The sequence below is a fragment of the Nycticebus coucang genome, chromosome 22, assembly GCF_027406575.1.
Source record: "Nycticebus coucang isolate mNycCou1 chromosome 22, mNycCou1.pri, whole genome shotgun sequence".
Taxonomy (NCBI): domain Eukaryota; kingdom Metazoa; phylum Chordata; class Mammalia; order Primates; family Lorisidae; genus Nycticebus; species Nycticebus coucang.
This window is the reverse complement of record NC_069801.1, coordinates 1,092,911-1,120,736: the sequence shown is the minus strand read 5'-3', so window position 1 is coordinate 1,120,736 and position 27,826 is coordinate 1,092,911. Positions and strand designations below refer to the sequence as shown.

General features: G+C 56.0%; 1 protein-coding gene across 2 annotated transcripts in view; it reads right to left on the bottom strand.

Moving 5' to 3' along the window:
- SKI (SKI proto-oncogene) overlaps positions 1-27,826 on the bottom strand; it is a 70,780-nt gene that overhangs the window by 6,035 nt on the left and 36,919 nt on the right. For both annotated transcript variants that reach the window (XM_053575947.1, XM_053575949.1), the window contains exons 2-3: positions 612-737; positions 338-453 (exon numbers count right to left, since the gene is read on the bottom strand). In XM_053575947.1, coding sequence (XP_053431922.1) covers positions 338-453; positions 612-737 — 242 coding nt within the window. The remainder of the gene's footprint in view (positions 1-337; positions 454-611; positions 738-27,826) is intronic.

Sequence of the window (27,826 nt, the reverse complement as noted above, 5' to 3'; positions counted from 1 at the left end):
CTTCACATCACGTTTTCAATGACTAGGAATCCATAAATGTTTTCTGCCAGCCAGGTACCCTGGCAGAGTGGGACACAGAGTGACCACCACGCCCACGAGAGGACGCACCTGCCATATAGGGCCCCACATAAGGTAACAACTCTACACACAAGAACATCATAGAAAGCTCCAGATGTGTTCACTCTGATGCCAACCAAATGAGCCAGCACTCCAAGAATGCCTCGGTCAAGATGCTGCCAGTCTAGGCACCCGGTCTGCAAACACACTGGTGTGCCATGTGGACACAACACTCACTGGCAGCATCTCTGATTCTGAAAGCCCACGTGTGACCACTCACCTGTCTCGGATCAAGGCTGGGAGGTGTGGGGAGAGCTCTTTTTCACTTGTCGAAACTGCAGGGGACCAGGGTCGGAAAGCGGAGAGGCGCTGGCGAGGGTGGACACAGCCAAGGCTCTGTTGAGAAAGAGTCACCTGTGTAAGTGACTGAGAGAAAAACAAAGGAGTTCACACCCCTAAGGCTGGGCCCCGCTAAGCACCCAGCCACAGCATGGGCTCCAAGAAGGGCCCAGCGCCCACCTCCCCAAGGACCCCACACAGGCCCCTTGCAGCACCTTGTTGGAGGAGCCAGCCAAGGTCCGCAGCCAGCTCGACTGCTTGTCCTTCTCAGAAGGTGCAGGGGACTGGGGAGAGGTGTCATCTGTTTGGGGCCTTATGGAGGCGGGGGGCTCGGAAGAGACCTGTGATCAACACAAAAGACCCTGTTGGTGTCTCTGGGCCCTGGGGGCACCAAAGGCAGACTGTCAGTCGCCTGGCACAGCCCAGTCACAGACCTGGCTCCCGAAGCACTGATGGGCCACAAGGGCTGCTCAGGCCATGTGCAAGGAGGTGGCTGGACACTGCTGAGGGCCACCTTGAACAAAGCAGTCGCTGCTGTGTGGTTTGTGGGGCTGTTACGCTGTGACCATACCCCACAGCTGTGGTGCAGACCCGCCCTGCTTATCCACAGTACTCTGCCTGACCCGCACCCCCATCATCGTTCCTCCAGATCGCTATTCCAGAACCAAGTCTGTTCTCGCCAGGGACAGTGCTGGGGCTGAGAGCTGAGTTGGCCAGCTCAGTAAGGCCCAGAAGGGGCGGCTGCATGCACCAGAGGCTTGATAGCCACCTGTGGGGTTGAAGGGCAGGCGGCACAGGGAGGAGGGCACGTCCACAGCCCTGCTATAGACCACACCAAACAAGCCACACTCCATGGGCACTGCCACCTTAGCTACTCCTTCTCACCAACTCCACCACTGGAGGAACGAGAGCCACTCGCCCTGCCCTAAGAGCACAGTGCTGTGCCCAGCAGGCACTACAGCCCCTCAGGATGGATGGTGCAATGGGAAAATCCCCCCCACCCCAAACACCCTCCCAGCCTCAACCCCAGACTCCCGATCCCTGAGTTGTCCACCTACATGATGCAATCCGGACACAAAATCTGTCCCCAGTCAAAACCAGAAGGGTCTTTGGAAGATGGACCCTCCCCCAAGCCCCACAAGACAGCGGGGAGACCCCCAGGACAGCTGTGCCAGGGTCTGCAGCACCAGTGCAGTCGAGCCTCTGAGGTGTGGGCACAGGGGGAGAGCCCTTTGCAGGGTGGCAGCCTGTTCATCCTCCCGGGTGCCTGAGAAGCAAGCTGTGAAAGTGGTGGCCCTCTCATCACCAGCCAGAGAGCCTGGGGGGCAGAGTGAGGAAAGGGGGCTCCTCAGAGAAAAGGGTTTACTGGCCCCATGGCACCCCAAATAACAGGGTTTTCATCATAAAGCTGAAGACGTAGGGACAGTCTAGATCCTAGGGAAAGATCCCACCACAGCCCTTGGCCTCCCCCAGGAAAGGGGCCAAGTGCGCAGCACACACCACTCGGCCTGCGAGGCTGCAGCCCCTCATGAGGACCCAGATGCGGGGAATGGGGGCCAGGGCAGGGTGGGTAGCCGACCCTAGCGAGGAAGCCCTGGAGGGTGGGGGTAGCTGCCTGCTCTGGGCAAGTTTCAGGTCATCCTATGCTTGGCCGAGATGCTGAACACAGGGGAAGCGGGTCTCAGTGACGTCTGCCACAACCCTGACCACAGAGGCCATGCCTGCGCCTGGCAGGGTAGGTGGGATCCCGGAGAGCAGTGCAGAGGGCGGGCTGGGACACCAGCCCAGGGTGGAGCTTCCTGCCGGAGCAGCCGCTGTGGCAGGCGTGGAAAGGAAGCCAGTTCAGAGAAAAGCCACAAGCCCTGCACCGTCTACTGCTGAATCTGAGAAACCTCAGAGACCTCTGGGTGGGGTGTGTGTGTGTAAGTGTCAGACGCCTCCAGCTGCAGGGATGCACCCACCTCAGAACGCCCAAGGAGACCCAGCGCCACTGCAGATGCGGCTGGCAGACATGCAGGCCTGGCCGCGTTCACTTGCCCAGTGTGGTGGCAGGGAGGCACCTTCGGGCAGGGCAGCTCCCTGTCCCTGGGACCCACACCCTACCTAGTGCCCGCGAGCTCCACCCCTGGGGTGGGGAGGGTCTCCTGGTCCTCAGCCCCACGGATCAAACGCTGCTGGTTACCAGGGATGGGGTTCTTGAGTCCACAGGTCTCCTAAATAGCACGAAGAGGAAGTTGCCAAACAGGGGAAGACGCGTGGCCCAGCAAGCCCAAGGGAGTGCCCTCCACCTGAGTGGTATTAGCCCAGGAAGAAGACCACCTCTAGCAGGGTAGACAGTTGGGACAAAGCTGCGCCCTCAACAAAAATGCAGCATCTGTACCCTGGGAGGGGGTTCAGACCCGCCACCTCTGGTTTCTGACCCTTCCTACATCCTCAAAACCAGCCCCAAAGGCCTATAGGCCAAGAGACAGGTTATGAACACCCAGTGCCCTGTGACGGAGCAAAGACAATGGCCCGAGGAACTGCTGTCCACCACGCAGTGGCCCCAGAGCAGAGCAAGGACCCAGCAGACTGGCTGGCCCCTGTGTGCTGCCACAGGTGAGCTGTGCAATCCCCTTGTGGGGTCACCATGAGCTCAGCTAAGATTCTCCAGAAAGATCTACTCCATCTTCCAGGACGAATCCTGGAACCTCCCAGTGACCTGGGCTGGGGGTGGACGCAGAGGCACAAGGACATGATGGCCATCAGACACAGATGGACCTTGGCAATACAGAGCTGAGCTGGACATGGGCTTGGTTGGGGTAGCTGCCTGAGCCACCTTGACCCTCCAGATCAGAGCAAGGTCCACATGCCACAGGCTGCTTCCCCAAGAGCCTTGCATCCCACGACATCCCCCTAGCCCTATTGAAGCAAAGAGCAAAGCTGGATAAACCCACAGGGCATGCAGCTCTGAAGGAGTGGCCCTGTACTCCCTGAGGCGGTCCTGCCCTCTACCAAGGCCAGCACCTGGGAAGTTGAGAGGAAGCCTGAGCTCCAAGGGGGCCACCAGGACCAGAGACTTGAGGCGTGGGGCAACATCCCAGGGCCCCATCCCAGGCCTACAAGGAGCCAGGGTTAGAGAAGACCTGGCAGGAGGACCCTAAAGACCTTTTCCCGACACTGCATGGGGTGGGTGCTCAGAGCAAGAGAGGCCACTACTCTGCCCACCTCTCAGGAGGCTCACGCCTCATGATAGAGCACCAGTACCTGAGACAAAGGTAAGCAACTGGTCACACAACCTGCCCATGGGGGCCAAGTGACCACAAGACAGGCAAAGCCACATCTACACTTCCCACAGCCCCACCTGGGACAGTGGAGTCTTGGCACTGCTCCCTGCGGGCCCACATAAGGGGGACACAGGCAGAGCTGCCAGCCCACCCCACGCCTGCGGCCCTGAGGCAGCCTCAGCCTGCAGCTCTGGGCAGTGTCTTCATCCACCTTGCTCATTTCCGTTTTAACAAGATGATGAATAGTGGACCCCAAACCAAGATCCTTCCCATTCCCTGGTACTTCAGTGCCACTACTGGTCACTGCCTCTGGCCCCTGGACACGGGCTTGTGTCAACCTTGACCAACAGTTCACAGATCCCAAAGCAAGACAAAACACAGCCATGCGTGCGGCCTGATGCAAACTGACACACCTATTCAGTGTCACCCAGGAGTCAAAGGTACAGGGACAGGCCCCCCTGCAGCAGTGGAGAATCCCCGGGGATCCCGGAGGATGTGAGTGGTAGCGGGGGGCACCCCAAGAATGTGGTCTGGATTCCAAGGAGACCCCAGCAGCTGGCAAGGAAGTGGCTCTGTGCTGCTCATTTATCACCAAAGAGTGAGTCCTATCAGGCAGGGTGGTAGCATGGGCTCACCGGCGGCTGTGGACACCAAACCCAGGCCTTAGCCTCCCTGAGGGCCACAGCATGGACACAGTGTGAGGCAGGGGTCCACCACCCAGCTTGGTGAACAGGCCGTGGCCATGACCCACAGGCTCCTGAGCTGGCCAGGTGAGAGACCAGGGCTACGCCTACTGCAGGGGAGGAGCAGGGGCCAGTGCCCGTGACCATGTGCCCATGACTCGGTTAGCATCCCCCTGCTTGGTCACAGTCCGCCTACTACCTCACGCATGTGGAGATGGCTGTCACTTACACAAATGGACAATGTGAGTGTCAGCCATGACGCTGACAGGGACATGTGCACACCACTGCAGGAAGGCACGTGGCTCACACCCTAGGCCCAGCACCATGGGAGGCTCAGGCCGGAGGCATGGGGCAAGGCTTGCCTCAGCCCAGTCTGAGGCCGCAGGGAGCCAGATTGGCCCCACTGCATTCTACCTGGGCTCTAGAAAAGGAATAATGTGACCCAGCAACTCTACGCATGGTCACTGAAAACTATGTCCACATAGCACCCCCTTCCTCAGGATGGAAACAGCCCAAGTGCCCATCAACTGCGAATGAGAAGCTCATGTGGTTTATGGGTTCCATGGAGGGTGAAGGAAGCAGCTGACGTGGGCGGCCCTCGGAGACTCATGCTCAGTGGGAGAAGGCAGACACAAAGAGCCACACGCCCCAGGGTCCTGGTTTCATGGAAGGTCGAGAACAAGCACACCTGGGGGACAGGGGGCCTGGGGCGCGGCAACTATTGGACATAGGTTTTTTGGGGGTGACAAATGTGTCATAGAACGAGATGATGACGAATGATAGCTGCAGATACTAAGCCGTTAAGGTTTACTCTCTGCAAGGAAAAGATTTCATAGTATGTAAATAACATCTCAGTAAAGCTTTAACCTAAAGAACCTTTATTTAAAAACAAAAACATAAGAATGAATTCTTGGTTGAAAACCAAATTCCCAAGGTGACTGGTTTTGTTGGTTTCACTGATACGCATCCCTCAGAGCAGAAGTCAGGGTAGACGCTGGAAGCCCAGTGGGCAGCTCAGGGTTAGTGGGCACCCCAGCAAACAGCGGAGGGCAACCATGCCTGTGCAGACAGACCATGAGATGGTTCCCAGGTCTGGATGCCAAGAAAACCCTCTGGCATCCCTCTACAACCCCTGGTTTAGGGCACATCCTGGTCCTCATCACCAGGGGCATCCCACAGGGCGCTGGCAGTCTTGGCCCTGAGACAGCTGTGCTCCCCAGCAGTCTCCATCCCAGAAAGGTTCTGCCTGACCAGTGGCGCTGCCTGGTGTAAGACCCCAAGCCAGCTGTCAGTGCCAGGGGACCAGCAGGCCGAGCCGGTTCCCAAGAGCATAAGTGCTGCTGAGGACACAAGAGCACAGGCAGCAGCAGGCTGGGAGAGCAGTGACGGGCCCTGGAGACCCCACACTGGCCAGAGCCATAGCTACAGACATGACAAGGTGGCCCTGGCCACAGGCCAGTGGGGGATGGACTGGGCTGCACTCATGAGCACCCCAGTAGCCGAGTAGGGGCCCAGAGCAGAGCCCAGGAAAGGACAGGGCGGGCACCACACGCCTCCCTCCTCCACAGGAGCCCAGCACTTCCTGAGGCTGATCCTGGGGGCAGGAACCACAAGGAGGCCCAAGCGGCCTACTCCTGCCAACCCAGGCCGAGTCACAGGTTGTGACAAATCCCACTGTTTAAGATACCGCCTCTCCGAGCAACAGCCAGGGTCAAACTGTGGCCCCCACGCCCTGCCCTCCCCCACAGCACTTTCTTAGGTCCCACATCTCCTTATGATCCACTAACACGAACAGTGGGCCAGAGACTCCAGCTGTGAGGCAAACCTTGTCTTGGCCACAGCTGGGAAACTAAGACATTCTCCCTCTGTAAACACATCTTCCAAGTAAGATGAACTTTTCTATGGTTACAAATATTAACATGAAAACCACATTTATGACTCTTAATAAAACGCATCTATTTCCTAATTTAGAAACTAAATAAAAAAAAACAGCCAGGCACGGTGGCTCACACCTGTAATCACAGCACTCTGGGAGGCCGAGGTGGGTGGATTGCCTAGGCTCACAGGTTCGAGTTGAGCCTGAGCAAGATTGAGATACCGTCTTTAAAATTAGCCAGGCGTTGTGGCAGGCGCCTATAGTCCCAGCTACTTGGGAGGCTGAGGCAAGAGAATTGCTTGAGCCCAAGAGTTTGAGGTTGCTGTGAGCTATGATGCCACAGCATGCTACGGAGGGCGACAAAGTCAAAACTCTGTCTCAAAATAAACAAGCAGTTCCTTTTTTCAACAGGCAGTTTTTAATATGGAATTCTACTAAGTAAAATTTCCAGGTTAGAAAGTGGCTGCAAATTTAGAGCTGAGATATGACCAAGTATTTGTATCACCCCTAGATTCTAGGTGAAAAGTAAAAACGCACTTGAAAGTTCTTACTGAATCAAGTCTTCCTGAGGTTCCCCAGTCCCTGGAGTAGAATGGCTTCAGGCAGGTGCCCTGGTGGACAGCAGCTGTGCCCTCTGCACCCAGCATCAGCTGTGTGGTTTTTATACCCTCAGGGGTCAGCAGACAAAAGCGTGTCATAGCAATGTCACCAAGGATTGAATCAGTCCTTTCTTTCCTTTTTTTTTTTTTTTTTAATAAATTTTGGCTGGGGCTAGGTTTGAACCCACCACCTCCAGTATATGGGGCTAGCACCTTACTCCTTTGAGCCACAGGCACCACCCAGAATCAGTCCTTTCTGACAACTGTGTACGCTAGCTGTGACTGTCACAACAGCCAAATCCCACAGGGCTCCCAGGCCAAGATCCACAGACACCATCAGGAAGGAGGCTCTAGAAGACCCTGTCAGGGAGAGAGGAGGCTATAGAGCTCCCAGGGTCACTCTGAAAACCATGACACGCCCCACAGTATAAGCGTCCCTTCTATGTAGAAAATAAGGGAGTCCTCGAGGCCAAAGTGAGAAGAGAACAAAAAAACAGCGTGGCCCACATCACATAGCTGCCTTGTCCCCACAGGGAGGCCCATGGTGACCCACTGCCCATGCCAGAAGGCATCCCAGCACAGATGCGGGCAGCTCTGGGAAGCACATCCGTGGGCCTGTTCACGTGGCCGCAGGACTCCAAGGTGCCAGCTGGAAAAGCTGGAAGTGGGAGCTGAGATGAAGGGTCCCAAGCCCTGGCCAAATCTTCCAAGGCCTATGGCCAACTGCACTCAGGCCACATGCCTCCACATGCCCACCATTGGTTGCCTCCCTAAAGCTCTGCTCTTGTCATCTTCCATGGCAAATCCCAACCACCAGTGAGCCAGACACAAGTGGGACGTGTTGGCTGGAGTTCTCGCTCCCATGGAGCTCCACCCCCACCCTGAGGGACACTGATTTGCAAAGCCCCTCAGAACAGTGGCTTCTGGATGGCACAGCACCTATCACTGCTGCCCCAGAGATTTGAGGAAAGCTCTGTGGGCTAAAGGCTCCTGATGTCGCACTGGCTAGGAGGGGAGACTGTGGGATCACGGCCTCTGGCTCTGCACAAGGCACACCCTCCTGCATGTACAGGCCCTACATCCTGAAAAGCCAGCCCCAGGGCAACACTTCTGCCCCAAAGGCCACGGGCCTGAACACTCCCCAGCAGCGGGGCACTGAGGGCACTGCCAGGCACAGGGTCTTTCTCTCTCCCTCCGTCAGCCAAGTGGACATACCCCCACATGCCAGGACCAGCCCAGATGGGAAGGACCCTGGACAGAGCAATCCCTGCCAATCAGAATGAAGGCCTGAGAACAGCTGTGGCCTGGGCACACTCCTCTGCCAGAATCCACCCCTGCGCTGGGGCTGCTCCACTGAGAGGAGTGAGTGCCTGGAGGGTGTCCACCTCCTCGGCCCCTATGGGCAAACTGCAACCCAGACCTGGAGAAGCCCTGCAGGGTAAGGGCTGCCAAGAGTGTGGCAAGGGGGCTCTCTAATTGGTGAGGTGCAGTCTTGGGGACACCAGGCACTCTGTAAATACTCCCTCCTAAAACCATTAACTATTTCCCCAGGTAAACCCCTAAATTCCCATACTTGGGAAGCAGCTCAAGATTTGAGCTGTGGCATTTTTTTGAAAATTTCAGTTCCAGAAATTACAAAGCTATTTTTGTAAGTACCATTAATATTTTACACATGATAATTCACATTTCATATTATGCTTAAATTAACCTATTTTCTGATTATTGTGGTGCAAGGGAAGCAGATTAAATTTGCAAGCCAACCCCAAACCCCAAAATGAGGTGAAAATACCAATTTTAAAGATTCGTTTTGATTTTTCTTTAACTTAAATAGGTCATCTTTGCTGTTACTCTGATGCTATTCAGGGAAAAGGCTCAGTTTTCTAGGTAAACTGAGCCATCCATCTGGTCCCACGCCTGCCCCCTTCTGCTGCCCAGTGGGGACCTGGACGCTCAGGATGTGCCACAAGTTGACAAGACACCTTCACCAGCACCCGTGACATGTGCCTCTGTGGGTGCGGCGCTGAGGCCTTGTGCAGGAAGACCAGCACTCATAAGAAGGAACGCAGAGCCAGTGTGTCTTACCCCAAGGAAGCCCAGCAACCTGGGGGGAGAAGGTGCCACATGGAGAAGGTAAGGCCAGGCCACCCACTGGTGAGGGACTTTGCTAGCATCTGGCCCCAGCTGCCCTCCCTGTACTGCCCAACCTCGCCAGGCAGGGGTGCGCCTACCACGGCCTCTCCTGCAATCTGGGTCCAAAGTGTCCACCAGTGGCCAATGCCCAGAGTCAGGGAGCTTGTGCCCCACCCACCCTCCCACGCAATCCCATGCTCACCCCAAACCACCACAGCGCTAGAGCCAGGCCTGAGGTGTGGACATGTGGCCTGCCAACCTTACCCTCAGAATCAGGGGTAAGGGAGAAGCCCCCAGTGGACAAGGCATGGGAATTGAACCCATCTTTTCCTGGGCAGGTGACTATTAAAAAGGATTGAGAATGGACTGAGGAACAAGTGGACATGCAGGCCCATGGATGACAGCTTCAGCCCTCCCTGCTCTGTCTGGGTGGGGGTGAGCAGCGATCTTTCTTCTCCCATCCCTGTGGCCACTCCCTACAAACATTCCAGTGTGATGACTTGTTAGTGGGAGGGGCATTCATAATGGGAGGCTCGGCCACCTCCCACCCTCACCCACGGTCAAAAGAGCAAGAGGAAATACTGCGGGAAGAGGAAAATGAGGAACACAGAGGCGGTGTGGGAGGAAGGCTGATTCATGAAGAATAGGCCAAACTGGGAGTTTCACGAAACAGCAAGAGATGGTCAGGTCCAGCCACACACAGCTGCCCAGCTCTCACCCAGGTGCCAGTGGGGGCTTGGACAGATGAGGCCTCTCAGTTTGGGTGCTGCCCTCCTCATCCTCCCACCAACAAGACCCTGACCCCACAGCGGGAGTCAGCTTCCCTGGCCCCGAGGGAAAGGCAGGTATCTCTGATGGGCCCAGCAGCTCTGGGCTGGCCTTCCTCCCCCCTGCAATCTGGGAGAAGCAGTCTGGAACGCTTGCTCATCCCAGACAACCAGAAACACGAGGAGGCCGGGAGAGGCACTCTCCCGCGAGAAGTAACCGTGTGGCCAACCTGCATCCACCCCATTCCTTTGGAATCTGAACACACTGGCTGGCCTCTCCTCCCACCGAGGGCTACTCAAGAGCCCCCATGCCTATCAGGAGGTCCTGTTAGCTCTACCTCTGGCCACTGCGAGTCACATCAGCACCATGGCCCTGCCCATGCTCCCCATACCACCAGCCCGCCCAGAATCCACCCGTACCTGCCCCTACAATCACAGAAGCCACATCACCTGGTCCACCCTCGGGACCTGGAGCAATGGACAGGGACCCCAGCACCTGCAACAGGAGGGGTCTCCATGCTCGGACACACGCCATCCAGGGACCCGCCACAGGTGTAAAGGCCCAAGGACCCCACCTGCCACTGCTGCCTGAGGGCCCTGCTGCCACCCAGGATACTGGAGAGGACAACCCCTCCACTGAAGGCATGGTCCAGAAGCTGTGGGCTGTGGACATTAGACACATCAGGTGAGGGGCTCGTGGGCAGCAAGCAAGGCCTCCCGGGGATTCTGTTCTTGCGCCTCTATGGCCTCGGCAGAGTGGCGGTTTGGAGCCGAGCCATGTTTGATCTCAAGGGAGAAGCATCTGGCAAAGGGGTCCTGTGCAGCCTGCAGCGACCACTGGTGGGAGGGGCCTATAGCCGGCGGCAGCACAAGGTGAGCTCCCACCCTGCATCCCTGGGCACATCCTGGCCTCCCTCAGGCACCTTCTCACCGGCCCTCTGTTCAGAGAGAGCTGGCTGGCCCAAGCCTGCCTGTAAAAATACAAAAATATTTTGTATTTTCACACAAAATACAGCCTCTCACTTGTCTGACTTACCCGTCTCCCCATCAGGTTCAGTGTCATGTGAAGGTCATAGTGACAGTACTGGTAAGGGACTGGGAGGGCCAGCCAGGCCCCAGACCCAGCGTGGGGTGGCCCTTCTGTGCCAGCAACCCTTCCCTATACAGCTACCCCACAGGCATGCGTGTGGGAATTGGATACACAGGGTTGGCTCACTGGTTTGTTTTCAAGAGAGGGTCAAAAATAAAAAAGTTGGTGCCTAGGAAAAGAGTCCCACCCCTCCCACCCCAGCCACTGTCACCAGCACCTAAGGGCTCTGCCACAACTCCTAACAGGCTGCCAAGGGCCCCCACCTCAGGTTCAGCAAGGCCCACCTTCAGCCCTGCCTACCCCTACCCAGCAGAAGGGGCCCCTGCGCCAGGCAGAGACGCTCAGGACAAGAGAAGACACAGGGCACGCACCAGGATGCCCAGAGTGTCCTGCTGAGAAAGGCGCAGACACACTGGTCCACACACACCAGTATGCACACACACGGACACACATGCACATAAACGCACACCCATGCACACTCACACAGATGCACACCTATGTGCACACACATGCACATGAACGCACACCCATGCACACACCCATGTGCACACTCACAGATGCACACCAATGCAAACACCCGTGCGCACACGCACATACACAGATGCACGGCCGTCCACCAGGGCCACAGCCCCTGCCCATCCATTCACTGCACACACCGATGCACACACATGGACGCATACACATGCATATGCACACCATGCACACACGCACGTACTCTCACCAATAAAGGATAACAAGCCAAAGGACAACCATAAGTCTCTAAAAACAGCCATTTACACAGGAGAAACAACTGTAAAAAGCGTTTTCACTCCTAATCTCAAAATAAAAGTGAATTTAGGAATCTAGAATGTCCACTTTTAAAGAAACAGCCCTGACAGCAGTGAATGGATGGGCAGGGGCTGTGGCCCGGGTGGACGGCCGTGCAGGAAGCTCACCCGCCCACCCTCACCCCACGCAGGATGGGGAAAGTGAGTCTGAGCCCCACATAGGACAGGGGCTCTCAGGCACCTGCTCAGAACTGGCTGTACCTGGGCATGGGTGACTGGGCTACAGGGTGTGGACAGGAAAATGACTCTCCCCTCCTTCACTTTTCAATCCAAAGACAGGGTACTCCAGAGCTGGCCTTGCAGTCATGCAGTGCTCTGCAGTCCTCAACTTGGAATGCTTGACAATTTCATCTTTGACTTTTTTTTTTTTTTTTTGAGATAGAGTCTCACTCTGTCACCCTGGGTTGGGTACTGTGATGTCGTGATACCTCACAGCAACCTCAAACTCTCGGGCTCAAGAGATCCACCTGCCTTGGTCTCCCAGAGGGCTGGGTCTGCAGTTGTAAGCAGCCGCGCCCGGCCTTGACAACATTTTATTTCATAAGCAAAGTCCTACAGAGTAGGTGAATGATCAGAGTTGGCTCATGCAACACTCCTGTCCAGCAGCACCCCGGCCATTCACAGAGCCCTGCGTCATGTCCCCGCCTGCTCACAGCTCTGAGAGGCTGCGGCAACTCCTCAAAGCAGCCTTGCCGTAAAGGTGACGCATCTGAGAAGCAGGTGCACAGGGAGGCCGGTGGCCTTTGCAGCAGTTACTTTCCCTGTCTGTCAGCATCTGAGGCTGTATGCCAGGAAAGAGGGCAGCCACCACAACCCCTGGGGCTCGGCAGGCGCTCAGGAAGTACAGGGAGGGTGTGGCCACACCAGCCAGTATCGAGAAGTGAAATCAAACAGCTGAGCTGGTTTGTGCAGCGTTTCCACTGCCCTGCTGACAAAATCCATACGCATGTTCGGGTACAAAATATGAATTGTGCAATTTTGGTGAGTCTGTGAATTAAACGCTCTTACATTTGCATTTTAAACAGATATTACACAATATAAAGATGAATGGTAAAACTTACAGTAATTAATTTCTAATGTTTCTCAACTAAAAACCCCAAGTACAAGTTGAAATGGAGTGCAGAATGGGGCTCAGGGTTTATACCTGAGCAGCTTATGCTGCACTTTTTCTCCGCTGTTTGGCTACCCAGGACCCTGGAGACATGCCACCTGGTACCCTAGTGGGGGAGGGCTCCCACCACTCACTCCTGCTGGCTGCAAGAGCTTGGACAGGATTTTCTAATCTGTTTGAGAAAAACCTTCCAAAGGAGGAGTTTTAAACCCATTTGTTAACACCTTCCAAATGCATGTCAAAAAGCCAGCTGACGTCAAGCGAGATGGAAATTTACTAGACAGATGGGGACGGGTTTGCAGCCAACTGCCACACGATACCACCTCCAAACCAGACTGACACCACACCACAGGCTGTCCACAGGCCTCAGGAATACCCTCTGAGGCCCAAACACAAAATAATGAAACTTTGTTTCAGTATGAACTAAGGGCTCTGTTAACTTAAAAAGCAAAGTCAAGTCATTCCTCACCTGTATCATTAGAAAGGTCCACTTGAGTCCAGATAACCGAGAAAACACACATGCGGATCCTGGACTCATCTCTGGGCTGCACCAAGGACACAGGGCCAGGAGGACCACAGTCAGACAATGACGGCCACTCTCGCCACCAGGGCCCCAGCACAGGCCTGGGGTGGGCCACGGTCTCACATTATGCACGGCCTCTGTACAGAGCCCTCCAGACTGCCTTGCTGCCCAGCATAGCAACAGATCCCCTCTGGACAGGCTGTCTCTCACGCAGAGCTGTAGTTACCACCCCACTAGGCCTCAGGTCTCTGTGAGATGACCATTAGGAAAAGGTGAACCTAAGAATAGCCCCTGCTGTGCTGACCCATGAGGGAAGGGCGGCCAACGCCATGAAAGCTTCCCAGCGTGCAAGGTCCAGGCCAGGGAACCCAGTGGCCACACAGCAGCACCTTAAGCGTCACATGAGAGCCCTGGTTAGGGTTCAGGGAGGACGCCGTGTCTGGGCTTGGGCCCCAGGTGTGGCAGCTGAGGAGCAGGAGAGCCCCTAGGACCCCATCTCTGCACATGGAGGTGGCCATCATGAGAGTAGGTGCATGTGGAAAGGAGATAGACCCTGAGCCTCGGTTCTCATCATAGACACAGAATAGCCAAGAGGAACAGAGTTCCCAAAAGCCATGGCAGATGTGGACCTTGAAGCAGAGGAGGAGTCTGAGTAGGGGTGTCAGACCACTGAAGACGGCTTGGCCCACACAGCTCTGGGGACAAGCACTGCCACCTGCCAGGAAGGGGAAGCTGCAGCTAGCCCCGCCTCTCCCCGACAGACCGTGGGTCTGTTCAGCCTCCTCCCACTGACGCCCAGAGTCTGCTCTCCAGAGAGCCCGACATGGCCACAGCCTAGGCTCAGCAGATGGCCCTCCCACTTCCACTCGGCAGCTCGGCTGGGACTTCTAGGCTGTGGTGGCAAAGCTGGACACGGACAGGCCCTGGCCTGAGGCATAACATCTGCCTGGACAGAGGAAGGCACTGCCAACCCCCTATAGGCAGTAGACAGCCCCTGGCTCCTCCCCAGCAAATTCACAAAAGCAACACCTCGCTGAGATATCACCCCAGAGAAATGTGGCATGTCCCCGCCTCCCTGTCATCCTGACACAAATAGCCTGTCAGAAAAGGCCCCAGTCCTTCTGGGTGGGGGACAAGGGCAGGGGCTGGGTCCATGGCAGGACCCCTGGACATATGCAGGATGGGGTAAACATATTTCCCTATAAGATGGGGTCCCTGGACCTCACAGCCACAGCCCCTCTGCACCCTCAGACCAGGCAGGACATTGTGAACGTACGTCTCCCTGTAAGATGGCTCCCTGGGCCTCATGGATACAGCCCTTAGCACCCCAGCAATGCAGCACTGGCCAGTGAGCCAGACCCTAGTGCTACAGCCAAGGAACCCCCTCACACAGCTGGGCACCCACCTAGAATGGCTTCAGCCTACCAGTAGTAGCAAGGGTGTGGGCCAGGCTGCTCAGACCCCAGCCTCCCCTCCCACAGCATGAAGTGGCTCAAGCACAGGGCACATAAGGGCCTGGATATGCCTGGACCAGTGTCAGTGTGTCAGGCTGGGACTGCACTGGGGGCAGAGGTCTTGATCCAGCCTTGCAAGTGCCACCAGCAGCCCATGCTGGGGGCTGGGAGAGCAGCTGGTGCCTCCCAGGAGCCACCCCTTGGCTGGGAGCCTTGTTGCTAACCTGGGGCACGGCTTCCTGTCCTCATCCTGGGTGGGGTCCATGGCTTCAGAAAGTCATGCAGGTGCCACAGCCTCCCCCACTCCCTCTCAGTTCAGCATGGCTCAGCCTCGCCTGTGCTCTCAGCTGCTCTGGGTTTCCCTAAAAGGTGTGCAAGGGGGGAGAGGGGGTTAGGCCACACCTCTGAGGCAGTCCCTGCCTCCCATTTCCAAGTTAGAGGGTGATTGTAGAGACAGGGTCTGTCTCTGTGGCCCAGGCTGGAGTAGCTCAACTGTGGCTCACTATAGCCCAAGTGATCATCCCACCTCAGCCTCCCTAGAAGCAAGATCTACAGACGTGTGGGCCACCACGCGTGGCTAATTATCCCATTAATTTTTCTTTTTTTATATTTTTATTCACTTATTTATTTTTTAGAGACAACAGTCTGACTTTGTTGCCCTCAGTAAAGTGCCATGGCGTCACAGCTCACAGCAACCTCTAGCTCTTGGGCTTAGGCATTCGCTTGCCTATCTCCCAAGCAGCTAGGACTACAGGCGCCTGTCACAACACCCAGCTATTTTTTTTGTTGCAGATTGGTCAGGGTTCTAACCCGCCACCCTCAGTATATGGGGCCGGCACCCTACTCACTGAGCCACAAGCCCCCCCATGAATTTTTCTATTTCTAGTAGAGACCCAGTCTCGCTCTTTCCCAGGCTGGTCTTGAACTCCTGAGCTCAAGGGGTCCTCCAGCCTTGGCTTCCCAGGGTACTGAGATTACAGCCTTGAGCAGTGGTGCTGGCCGACACAGAGGGCCTTAATGCTTGGAAAGCGCCTTGCCGGGCACACACACTGGACCGGTGCAAGGGCTGCACAAATGCAGGAGTTAAACTCACCTGACTGCACAAGTTCCTCCTAAATGGCTAAACACGTGGCTGGCTGAGGACAAGGACCTGAGTTCACCTGCTCTTTAGCAAACCCTACTATAAACTGAGCCTGGTTTCTCAGGTGGGAGAGCTGCCCTGCAATGAGGACCTGCCAGAGGCCAACTAGGAGGATGAAGCAGCTTCTGTCTAGGGCTGGGCACGCCCTGCGCTGGAGGGCAGGGGGCACAGTTGCCCCACCCTCACCTGCCTGCCACAGCTGCTGCAGAAGAAGCGGCTCCCGCATTCCCTCCCCCAGCTCCCCTCATTCTTGGCAAGCCCAGAGAGGCCTCGGCAAGAACCTGGGGGAGCAGACAGAGGCTGGGATAGAAGCCAGCACCCCCAGGCTCAGGGAGCAGGGCCAGGGAGGAAGTGGGGAGTGGGGGTGGGGTGCGGTACCCAGAGGTGCTGTGTGGGGCCCACTGCTCCCCTCAGGTGGCCTCCAGCTACCAACCATAGGGGACTGACGCAGAGGAAAGGCCAGTGGCAGAGAACTGACCGCCTGTGACAGTTCCCAGGTGAGCAAAGCTCCCCCATCCAACAGGGCAGTGGAGCCCCTCAGATCAAGGTGCCAGGTGGGGCAGCTGGGAGCCCTCATAAATGGGACACAAGACCTTATGAAAAGAAGCCCCAGAGAAACCTGGCCCTTCCTGCCTTGAGGACACAGGCAGAGGACAGCTGTCTGCGGTGCAGGTACACAACCAGGGCCCAAGGCACTAATGCTCTGGATGCCTGGTACAAACGATGGGGGCCAGAGAGGTCCAGGAACCCTCCAACTCCAGAACCCAGGAGAAGCAGCTCAAGGGACACCCAAGTGTGTCAGGAATAAGGTGTGTGGGAAGAGGTTTTTCATCTTTTTCAGGTAAAATGAGCAGGGCACTCACTCAAGGGGAGCAGCCAGGAATTTCAGGATTACAGAAGGAGAGGAAAGGCCTTCAGACAAGGGAGGCCCAGCCCCACAAGGCCAGCACTGGCCTCTACTCACATCCCGCTATACTGCAAACCCCCTTGCTCTCTTGTTTACAGGGTCTGAAATCATGGGGGATTGTGGCCCTGGAGGCACAGACTCCCAGGGCCTGGCTCCCCTACCCCAAGGGTGCCCTGACCTCCCTTGGAGGCTGGCCAGCCCTTCCTTTGGAGATAAAATCTCATGCTGAAAAATCCACCTTTGACTGCAGCAGGTGAACTTCTAAGAGCTGGGTGGAGCCTGGTGCTCCTAGGGGCTGTCCCCACACCACCTGAGGTGCAGACAAACAGGTGCCCTGCATGACTGGACAGACACAGGCCCAGGAGCCTTGGGGATTCTGTAGTCCAGGACTGAGCCTCTCCGCATTGGAGCAACCCCTCTGCTCGGGGAAGAGCCAAAGAATGGAACAGCTTGAAGGAGCAAGGAGAAGCAACCTGTTCTCAACAGCCCTGAGGGCTACCTCCCCCAGGACCAGCCCACCACCCTCCAGGAGGGACTCTGAAACTTCCTGCCTAGGTAGGAAGCTGCAGGAGGGCCAGCTGAGAGCAAGGGTGTTGGAGGCTACCAAGGATCGTCCTGTAGAGCCAGGGGCTAAAGCTTGGTCTCTCCTCCAGCCCCTGAAGTGGCCAGGCCCCTCCAGGTCACATCAGAGCACCCAAAACAGGACCCCTGGGGCCCACATCCACAGGAAACTCAGGAGGAGGCCCATGACTGGGTGCCGTGAGGTGTTGAGCTAAGGATGGCATGAGCAGTGGAGTCCAGGCTGCTGCCTGTGTGCTACGGGCCAAACTCAAGACAAAACCTAGGCCTAGGACATGCTGACTTTGGGAGTCAGCCAGGCCCCAGAGCTGTCACTCTGTCTCAACACCCTGGCCCAAGACAAGTCTGCTCAGGCAGAGAAGGTCCTGGCACCCCCCTGTGTGTGGCTGCTCCAGCTCCACATCTGCCACCCAAGAGGTGCCCCCACATGGCCCAGGGTGTGCCTGGAAAGACCACTACAGACAGCAAGGGACAGTAGCCTCTATTAGCTGTTGACACCCATGTGACCCTCATGAGGGGCTCACCTCCTCTAGTAGGAGCTGGGACCCACGTAGGGGCTGTCACGTGCTGGCCTCCCCTACCCACCCTGAGCCCCACATACTCCAGCACCTGTCCCTACCACTGTCCTTCTGTGGCCCATGCTTCAGCCACAATGTCCACAGACCCTTTCAAGTCCTACTGACTGACCATCAAGGGGCTGAGTCCACTTCTGGAAACATGTTGTACACACATGCAACCAGGAGCTGCTGGGTGGTGAACACACCCAGTGGCCTCCAGGGGGACTGACTGTCCATGTCCCAGAACTCACACGGCCACCACACACAATGTAGGCCTCACAACGGCAAAAGACGACAGAGGGGTGGGCAGGGGAGGATCTCCCTGGGCTGCCCAGGGCCACAACTACACAGACAGGACACCGGGCAGGAAGGGCAGCCTCACAAACCACAGGCCATCCCACTGCCCCCAAATAGAAGACAATTTCACATGCCATCAGCATCATTTACTGTGACCACGAGAAAATGGCTGAGAGAACAGGTCACCGTACCCAGATTCTGCCGCCTTGCACGGACACCACCAAAGGTCCCTCTTGCCCTCACCCAGTGCCATATGTGCTGAGTGGGATGGCCCTTGGCCACATTACATTGACTCTTCTGTCCCCTGAGGCCTACTAGTCATGGGCCCATGGCTGCCAGGCCCTGTGCAGGGAGAAGCCAGACCACCCTTTCCAGAGGCCAAGGCCAGGCTCAAAGGTTCTGCGGCCCAAGATGCAGGACGACAGGGAAGAGCCTGAGAATACAGCCAGAGTGCCTGCTTGGAGCCACAGCAAGGCCTGGTGTGGCACCTTAGGATACCCACCCACATACAAGGCAGGCTGGAAGGAGCCTCTGACAGAGCAGCTCAGGGTGGCCATCCCACAGAGCCTGAGGCCTGACGGTGCCTTGGCTTAAACATGAAGGAGCCATGCAGCTCCTCCAGGACCAGAAAGGGCGAATGCCTCACCAGAGCCACATAGCCACATGCCTGCAATGTGAGCCTGGCAAAGGTTCAATAAAAAACAACAGGAAAGCAGACAAAGAGCAGGACAGAGCTCCACGAGGGAAAGCCGTGTGGCTCACCACAAAAAGTTGGATGAGAAAGGTGCCTGGGACATCTCCTTGGGACACCACCTGGTGCCAGAGATGCCTCCCTTGCCTGCACATACCACCTGATCCCGAGGCGGACTGGGGCTGCAGGCTGAGCCCCACTGCGAGCTGGGGTGCTCCCCACACATCTCACGGCTGGGCCAGGGCTCAGAACTGGTGCTGCACACCAGCCATGAGCACTCTGCACACCCGACTGTAGTTTTAGTTTCTGTACCAGGGGAGGAACTAGGGGTAGGCCCAAGGACCAGGCAGGTGCCAGCAACACTAGTGACCTCCCCGGCCAGGGTTTCCCACCAGGGGCTGCGGTCAGGGCTTCAGGCCCTGGGTAGGGTCCACGCTGTCACCTGGAATGTGAGCTTCCTTACTGCCTACCATAGACACCCGGTTCTGGGCTAAGAAGAATCATCCCCAGAGCAGGAAAGTAGGAAATGGCAGCACCCCAGCCCTGTTCCTCCTGGCAGTGTCCCCAGGCCTAGCCATCCCCTCTGTGAACTTCCCAGAACCTGTGGCTGTGGGAAAAGGAGGGGCCCAGGGCGTGCCTCTGGCCAGGTAGACGCCCACAGACCTTCTTCGGCTGCCCAGATAAAGGGCCAGATGGCCCTAATTGCCACCTTAGGAAGAACACCCAGTGACACCTGCACTCTTAGCATAGCAGCATGACAAGCGTCCTCACGGAGGCAATGGACAGCCGATGTTCCAAGTGCTGTTTCCCTGGGTTGGCCAGTGCTCCTGCACCTCACCCGCCAGGAAGCACAGGCTCCTCATTCACACGGTGCCCGAGAGCTTGGGGTGCCCAGGGGCCTCTGCGGAGGGGAGGGCCCTGCTGACCCAGACCACAATTCAGAGTCCAGAGGTGGCAGCCGAGAAGGCTGGTTTTCAGAAAACACAACTACATTATGGGAAATATTCACAAGGCATAGTTGTCATTAATTTAAGGGGGTGGGCAACCAACTACAAGCCAAAACTATGAACCAACTCACTCTCCATTAATTATAAAAAAATAATAATAATAAAAACAAAGTCACAAAGAGCTTCCCCAAGCCCCAGTGGGAAAGGGGAGCCACCAGCCCACAGGGACGCCACCCCCACGGTGTGGGGCAGTTTCTGTTTCCTTCCACTTCGATTCTATTTAAGGAGGCGACAGTCTCAAATAGCTCTAGTTTCTGTTTACCCTAAACTCTCAAGGATACGTGTCTTTGCTTGATTTTCAGCACCATTTTTACACTACTGAAACACCTAACCTTGGTGGTGGAGACTCAGGCCTTTCAGTAGGTTTTTAATCCCTAGAAAGGCCCAGCCCTCTTGAAGCTCCAGCCCCACTGGTCTACGCAGAGGGCACGGGGTCGTGAGAATGCCATAAAACCCGGGGCAGTGACCTTTTGAACCTGCCTCTTTGCAGGACAGGCCTGGGGGGCACAGGGTCCCTCCTCAACCCCTCTCTGGGCCCCTGCACCTGCCCACAGGGGAGAGTCCTCCCTGGAGAAAACTGAGGAAGGAAACTACTCTCCCAGCCCTGCTCTCGCTGCCTGCTGTTTCAGGGACCAGGTGCTTCTTTAAAAACCTGCCCACTGGGAACTTCACCAGCCAGGCCCCTGGGGCATCAGCCCCTCCAGCCCTCAACACAAATGTTTTCAGAACTTCCAGGGCCTTTGGCAACTGACCTGGATGTGGGAAAGGGGCTGCAGAGTGCTCAAGGGTCCCCACTCCACTAACTCATCAAAAGTCCCTCCAAAGCATGTTGCTGTAATCCTCTCAGGCCAGGCCTGCAGAGGGGGACAGGCTAGGGTGGGGCTCAAAGGGACAGCTCAGCATAAAAGGCAGAGTCAAGGGGTCCGCCTCGGGTAGGGCAGCCCACATAGCCCCGCCAACACAGAGGAAGCCTCACAGTGCCTCTCTCAAGACCCACATTAATCTGAAAGTTTCATCCTGAAACTGGAAACCATCTGGGAGGTGGGGCTTTAAACAGGTCCTCTTTAAAGGGCCACTACCAGGGTAAACCACAGTCACAAGCTTCCTGAGCCTGACAATCCCCCACCGCTGTCTGCTGTCTGACCACAACTTCCGGGGGGCAGGTAGTGGCTCGTGCCCGCCTGTCATCCCTGCACCCTGGAGCCAGTAGGGGAGCCCAGGCTGGAAGTCAGGAGGTGTTCAGGCCTCTGCTATTCTCAGGGACTGTGCTGGGGCCCCGTGCTCCCTGCCACCCAAGCCAGACCAGGGTGAGCCCAGGTTCACAGCCCCACTGGAAGCCTCAGCACAGGGGTGTACTGCATCCCTCCAAGCCTCAAAGGCATGGGCCCCAACCCACTGCCTGCCAGGACTCAGGTGGCCCATAGCCCTAGCCCACCAGGTACTCGTGAGGGACACCAGCTCATTCACTAGGGAAATGCCCAAGCTGGTGAGGTAGGTGCCTAGTGTAGCCTGCAGTGGCCCTAGAGGACAAGACAGGCACTCTGGGGCAGCAAAAGGGTTCTCATGAACTTGCCCACCTCCAAGGCTGGCCCCTGGAGGGTCCTACAAATGCCAGCCAGGACCTCCAACAACCAGGCCAGCCCTGCACTCCTCCATGTCCAAGAGACCAAAGGAAGGGAAGCAGGGAATGGTCCCTGCCCCACCCCAGCCCTTCTGCAGAGACGGGACAGCCTGAACTTTTCACCTTGGGCCACGAAGTTGTCTGCCTAGGAGGCGTCTGTTTTCTACCATCCCCCTCCAAAATGCCCGTTTTACAATCGCCAGATGGCAGCCTGGGGACTTCAGGCTCCTATTACCCACCACGACCGCCTGACCTCTCATAAATGGGACAAAGCCCAGGACCTATGGACACACCCCCAGCCTACCAGGGCCCCTGGACAGCACCTCCCAGCACCACTGGTGGAGACCTGAAGGGAATGGGGACTGGGGAAGCTGGGATGCCCCGGTGAGGGCCAAAGACTGAACCCGGCCCAGCAATGGCTGGTCAGCCTGCCCGCCTATCCCAGCAGCTCTCACTCTGCACACGGAGAACCCCGGCCCCCTCACTCACAGCCAAGGGCTGACCAGACTCTACTGCCCAGCTATAAGGGCCAAGACAACCAGGGCACAACAATTCCTGGGCAAACCGCAACCAGCAGGGAGCGTCCAGGGCAGGAGCTTGGCAGCCCATCCACCTACGCGCCTCCCCTCTGCAGCCGGCCTGCCGCACATGGCCATGTCCCTGCTGTGCCCGGTACCACAGCCAGCTCAGAGGAAGCAGACAGGGAAGAGGGGGCCACGCCCAGGCAGAGCCACCCACCGCTGCCCCAGAGCAGCAGAGTTCATCATCACACCCAAGAGCAGTATGCCAGGAGAGACACAGGACTGACTCCGGTGACCCCAGTTACAAATGGCTTTGCTTCCGGAAACACCACAAGTTGCTGAGGATGGATGATTTGGACAGGCCCCACCAGTGACACCGTGGTGGCCCTGTCATGTGATCATGCCCACTGACTGCTCACATCACTGTCACCGTCCACAAGAGCCCCTGGCTTCCCTCCAGGCATGGGCACAAGACCTGAAAGTGCAGGAAAGACTGAAACAGAACACAGTCCCCAAAAGCCTCGCCGAGGTGGCAGGCTCCCATGCCCTCCCCTGGCCCCGCCCCCTCTGCTCTGTGGGCCTTATAGTGGGGGGAGTCTGCAAGTGTCAACTCTCCGTCCAGGCAGAAAAAGAGGCAGAGTCCCCCACACAGCCAGGGAAAGTGCAGCCTGTCCAACCGCCAGACGGGGAAACACCCTTCCACCACCAAGGACCAGCCCGTGTGGCACCACAACTGCCCTGTGGTCACCTCAGCACTGCCGGGGAAGCTGGACAAGTCTCCGTGCACCTGGACACAGCTCCGAAGTGGTCGGTGGTCCCGAGGACCAGGCTCACATCACGAAAGGCCCTGGCCAAGCAGTCAATCATGCATCAGCCACGTGCGCCTCAAATACAGCCATGGCAGGAAGCCGAGCACTTCTCAGGCCCACAGCACTGCCTGGCTCCACACTTCACTCCACACGCAGATGGCTTTGTCCACCAGACCCTGATTCAAAACCCAGCTATGGGAACCAAGGGGTGAGCAGACATGGACACAGCAGCCACACACAGGCATGGCTCCCCAAGAGAGGGCACCCTCCCTGCAACCCAGGGGCACCTGGCCCAGGGTTCGGTACCGTGAGGCTGGCCCTGGTGGGGGTACCAGTTCCACGCAGCAGCAGCAGAGGGGCCCTGCACCGTGGTCCATGAGAAAGTCCTCAGAGTGAGTGAGGCCCACACTGGGGTGGGCCGCCTGGCTTGCAAGGCTTCTGCCCTGACAACCATGGCCACTATGGTGGCCACAGAGCAGGGACCCCTCAAAGACCTCCACGTCCCACTAGAACTGGCCTTGGGTTTCCGCTGTGGATTAGAACCAAAGTAGGACCTTCCAGGATGGCCTACAAAATGCTCAGGGCACTTCTGCACACGTGGGGAATCTACTTATGGACAGTGGTGCCCTGAACCCATGCCCTGGGACAGACTGGAAACAGCCTGCAAATCAACTACATCTCAGGACACCTGGCCACAAAGGCAGCTGTGTTCTCCAAAGCCCTAACTCCAGCTCTAGCCCTGAAGCAGACTCAGAAGTAGGGCTGTGAGCAGCAAGGGCCTCTTGGGGCCTTTCCCTGCACCCCGGCCACTGCCCAGCCTCCACCAAGAGCAGAGTGCAGCACTGACTGCAGGGACCCCCGGGCCCAACTTCCCCAGGCCATTTCATGAGAACAGGATGTTACCTCAGGCCTGGCCAAATCCCTAAGCCACATATCACGCCTTTCGCCCTAGAAGAGGGTTCTAGAAGGAAGGCAATTTCGAACAACACAGCTTGACAGGATGAGGGCTGCTCCCATCACTCTGCTCCAGCCTCAAGAGCCCTGTGAACATCCCTCTTCTTCACTCTCCAAGGCAGTAGACTGCCTAGAAATTTCTGCAAACAAATCAAAAAATTCAATTTTATCACTGCTCAAGCTGAGCTTTGAGTGGCGCTTGGTAACCCCCTTCCTGACAGCGGCCCGAATGCTGACGTCCCTGAGCTGCAGCTGTGACTGAGCGCAGACCTCAGGCTTGTCGCAGAACCAGCCAGCTCGGGCCGGTGCGCTGCTTGTCTGAATAGCCAAAATCATGGCACTTTGTTCCTAATCAATCCCCACTAACACTGAAAAGGCAGTAATGAAGATGTTAACAAAACGAATTTAATGTAGCCAAAATTACTGCAAAAGGAAAACATATCTGCTCACAATGGATGTGCCTGTCAGCACAATTCAGCACTTTTTTAAAAACCTGCAACATGGAGCAGGATTTGCTCACCTTCCTCCAGGGGCAGAGACCACCCTGAGGACCCCTCACTTCAGAGTCTCGAGTTATTTTTGCTCTGAGTCTGGTACGGATTCAGTCCTAAAGCAGCAGAGCACCTTTGGCCCAGAGCGCAATCTGCCTAAGGGGAAGCCCGGGCCAGGAGTGTCCACAGACACGTCTTCTTTCTATCGGGGCATGTGAGGGGAGGGCCTCTAACAGAGGCCTCTAGCAGACCCACCTCCCACCTGGAACAGCCGAGACCCAGACAGGATACAGGAGGCAGCAGCCTCCAGCTCGGGATACTCGCCAGGCAGCGCAGTACAGGCTGCTCCCTGAGAAACAGACACGGTACGCTGAGCTCTCCACCACAGTCACTGCCTCCAGGTGCCCAGTGTATGGTTAGTAGGGGACGCCGCAGACATGAGAGAAGAACCAGCTGACAGTGTGGCTGCCGGCTGCAGGATGCAGGACCGCAGGAGACCGTGTGCCCACGGGCTGGTACTGCGAGGCCTGGGACTGTGGGGCTCTGGGTGTGCAGGTGGGCAAACTCCACAAGGCCAGGGAGAGCCCCCAAGAGGATCAGAGGGAAAGGCATGGGACCCCTGGAAGCACAGGGCACTGGGTCATTTGGAAGGCTTTGCCACAGTGATGGGAAATTGAGCCCTAGATGGAGCTCTGGTCTGGCCCACCTAAAAAAACACAAAACAGACCCGAGAAGATCAGGCATCAGACCAAGCCCCAGGGGATTTACAGAGACACAGAAATATTCAGCACCTACACAGGCAAAGTTTCTGGCATCCAAAAAACAAGGAAAAGGCGAGCCACACAAGGAGAGTCACTGGGGCAGTCCCTGTGGCTCAGTGAGTAGGGCGCGGGCCCCGTATACCAAGGGTGGCAGGTTCGAACCCAGCCCTGCCAAACTGCAGCAAAAAAATAGCCAGGTGTGTGGTAGGTGCCTGTAGTCCCAGCTACTCGGGAGGCTGAGGCAAGAGAATCGCCTAAGCCCAAGAGCTGGAGATTGCTGTGACGCCACGGCACTCTACTGAGGGCGACAAAGTAAGATTCTGTCTCTAAAAAAAAAAACAAGGGAGAGTCACTGATCACTGGAAACATCCCTAAGGATGTGGACGCAGTAAAGGCCCACGCCAAGCTTCTGGAGGAGACACCACAAGAGACTCCTGGGCATGCAGATGTCACAGAGACAGCACCGAAGACGGGAAGAGGAAAGGATCTGAAAGAGGAGGCCTGTGCGCCGGGACCACTGCACATGGCTGACATGCAGGTGACCACAGTGCCCGGAGAAGATGTGGGCAGGACAACTGTCTCCCAAACTCAGCAAAATCTGTGAACCCGAGAAGTTCAACACTCCAGACAAACACAGCAGGAAGAAAAGGACCTTAAAGAGCATTACAATCATGTGGCTCAACACCAGTGACATGAAAAAGACCCTGAAGACAGACAGGTTGTGGGAGAACAGCACACAGACAGACAGGTTTCTCCCAGGACACAGCCAAGCCAGGGGCAGCAACACCTTCAAAGTGCTGACACTTTTTTTTTTTTGAGACACAGTCTCACTTTATCACCCCGGGTAGAGTGCTGTGGCATCACAGCTCATAGCAACCTCAAACTCCTGGCTTAAGCAATCCTCTTGCCTCAGCCTCCCAAATAGCTGGGACGGCAGGCACCCACCATAACATCCAGCTAGTGTTTTTTCTATTTTTAGTAGAAATGGGGTCTCATTTTGCTCAGGCTGGTCTCAAACTCCTGATCTCAGGTGATCCACCCACCTCAGTTTCCCAGAGCGCTGGAATTATAGGCATGAGCCACCGCACCTGGCCAGTGCTGACAATTTTTAAAAAGTCAACCATGATTCGTCACAGGGCATAAAACAAACAAGCAAAAAGTCAACCTAAAACTCTATACTTATGTAAAGACCTTTCAGACACAAAAGGGGAACATAAAAGCATTTCAACATGTGAAAGCTACAGGAATCCAGACCAGCAGACCCCAGACAGAGTTCTGAGTTGACACAGAGGACCGAACAGTAGCAGAAATGATAATTGGGTAAACCTATAAGATTTTTAAAATTAAAGTCCATTTAAAAACAAGTCATTTAGTCATAAACAACAACAGTTCCTTACAGGATTATAACAAATGTAAAGTAAACTGCATGACAGGAAGCCAGGAGGGGAAAATGGGCCAGTCCTAGCCCTGCTCTGGAGCAGAGAATGGGAGGGAGGGTAGTGAATGCAGAGGCATACACGTGAACCTTATGGGAAGCCTTCTGATGACAACAAAGAGTACAGCGTGTGAGGGAAAGGGACACAAGGCACATTCTGAAAACCTGCTGCCTGTGACGTCAGCTACGCACACCACTAGGAGCACATGGCTCACACCTGAGGCCCCGCCAGCAGCGTCCAGTCCACAGCCTGGACAGCAGGTATCTGAACTGAGCTCTCTAGGCAACTGACACAACAGTATTTGTGTATCTAACACTTCTAAATATGGAAGAGAATGGAAAGAATCTGGTATTGTGATCTCATAGGACCACCCCTGATCAGGAAATCCATGGGTGTGTGGCCATAGCAGATTGACCCCAAAGAAATGATTAAAAAGGGAATAAAGACCAGACAGGACAAATAGGAAGAAAAGAATCAAACCTAACCTTATCAATGATCACTTTAACTGCTAATGGTGTGAATATCCCAATTGAAAGGCACAGATTGTCAGGACTGGATGAAACAGTCATACATGGTCTACAAAGAAACCCCACTTTAAACATAAAGGACACAGAGGTTAAAAGTAAAAAACTGGAGAGGCAGTTCATGCTAACAGCAATGAAAACTGAAATCACTACACTACCTCCAAAGCCAGCCTCAGAGAAGGAATGACAAGGGACGGTGCCGACACCTCATGATGGCAAAAGGTTAAGTGAAGGTCAGGTCAAAACAAAAGTGACGCAACTGGCCACAAGGCTACAGAGTGACAGAGGGGCCAGGAGACACACATGTACAGCAGCTTCAGCAACTTTCAGTCAACGCTGGCTACGACAGTTGACAGGACGTCAGCAAGGACGCTGCAGATCTGCACACACCCAGCACCTGACCGGACCAAGCTCACACAACACCCCACCTGGCAGCCAGCGCCCACACGCTCACAACACTTACTGACTGTGCTCAAGGCCACAGAACTGATCTTGATTAACTCAAAAGGATTCACATCAATCGGAAGAAAGGAGGGGTCACAATTGTATTTTAAAACAAATAAAGTTAGGAAAGACAAGGACGGTCACTTCAGACTGGTCAAGGGAACACTATAACAAGAGGCCATCTGAACTCTAAATACGTATGTGCACCCAACTTAAAATGCTCCCAGATAGACGACACAGACCTCGATTGGTCTGAGCAATACAGTACCCTAAGACACCGTAACAGCTGGGGACTTCAACACCCCTCCTACAGAGCAGGACAGATCCCATAAACAGAAACTGAAAAAAGATACGAAGGACTTAA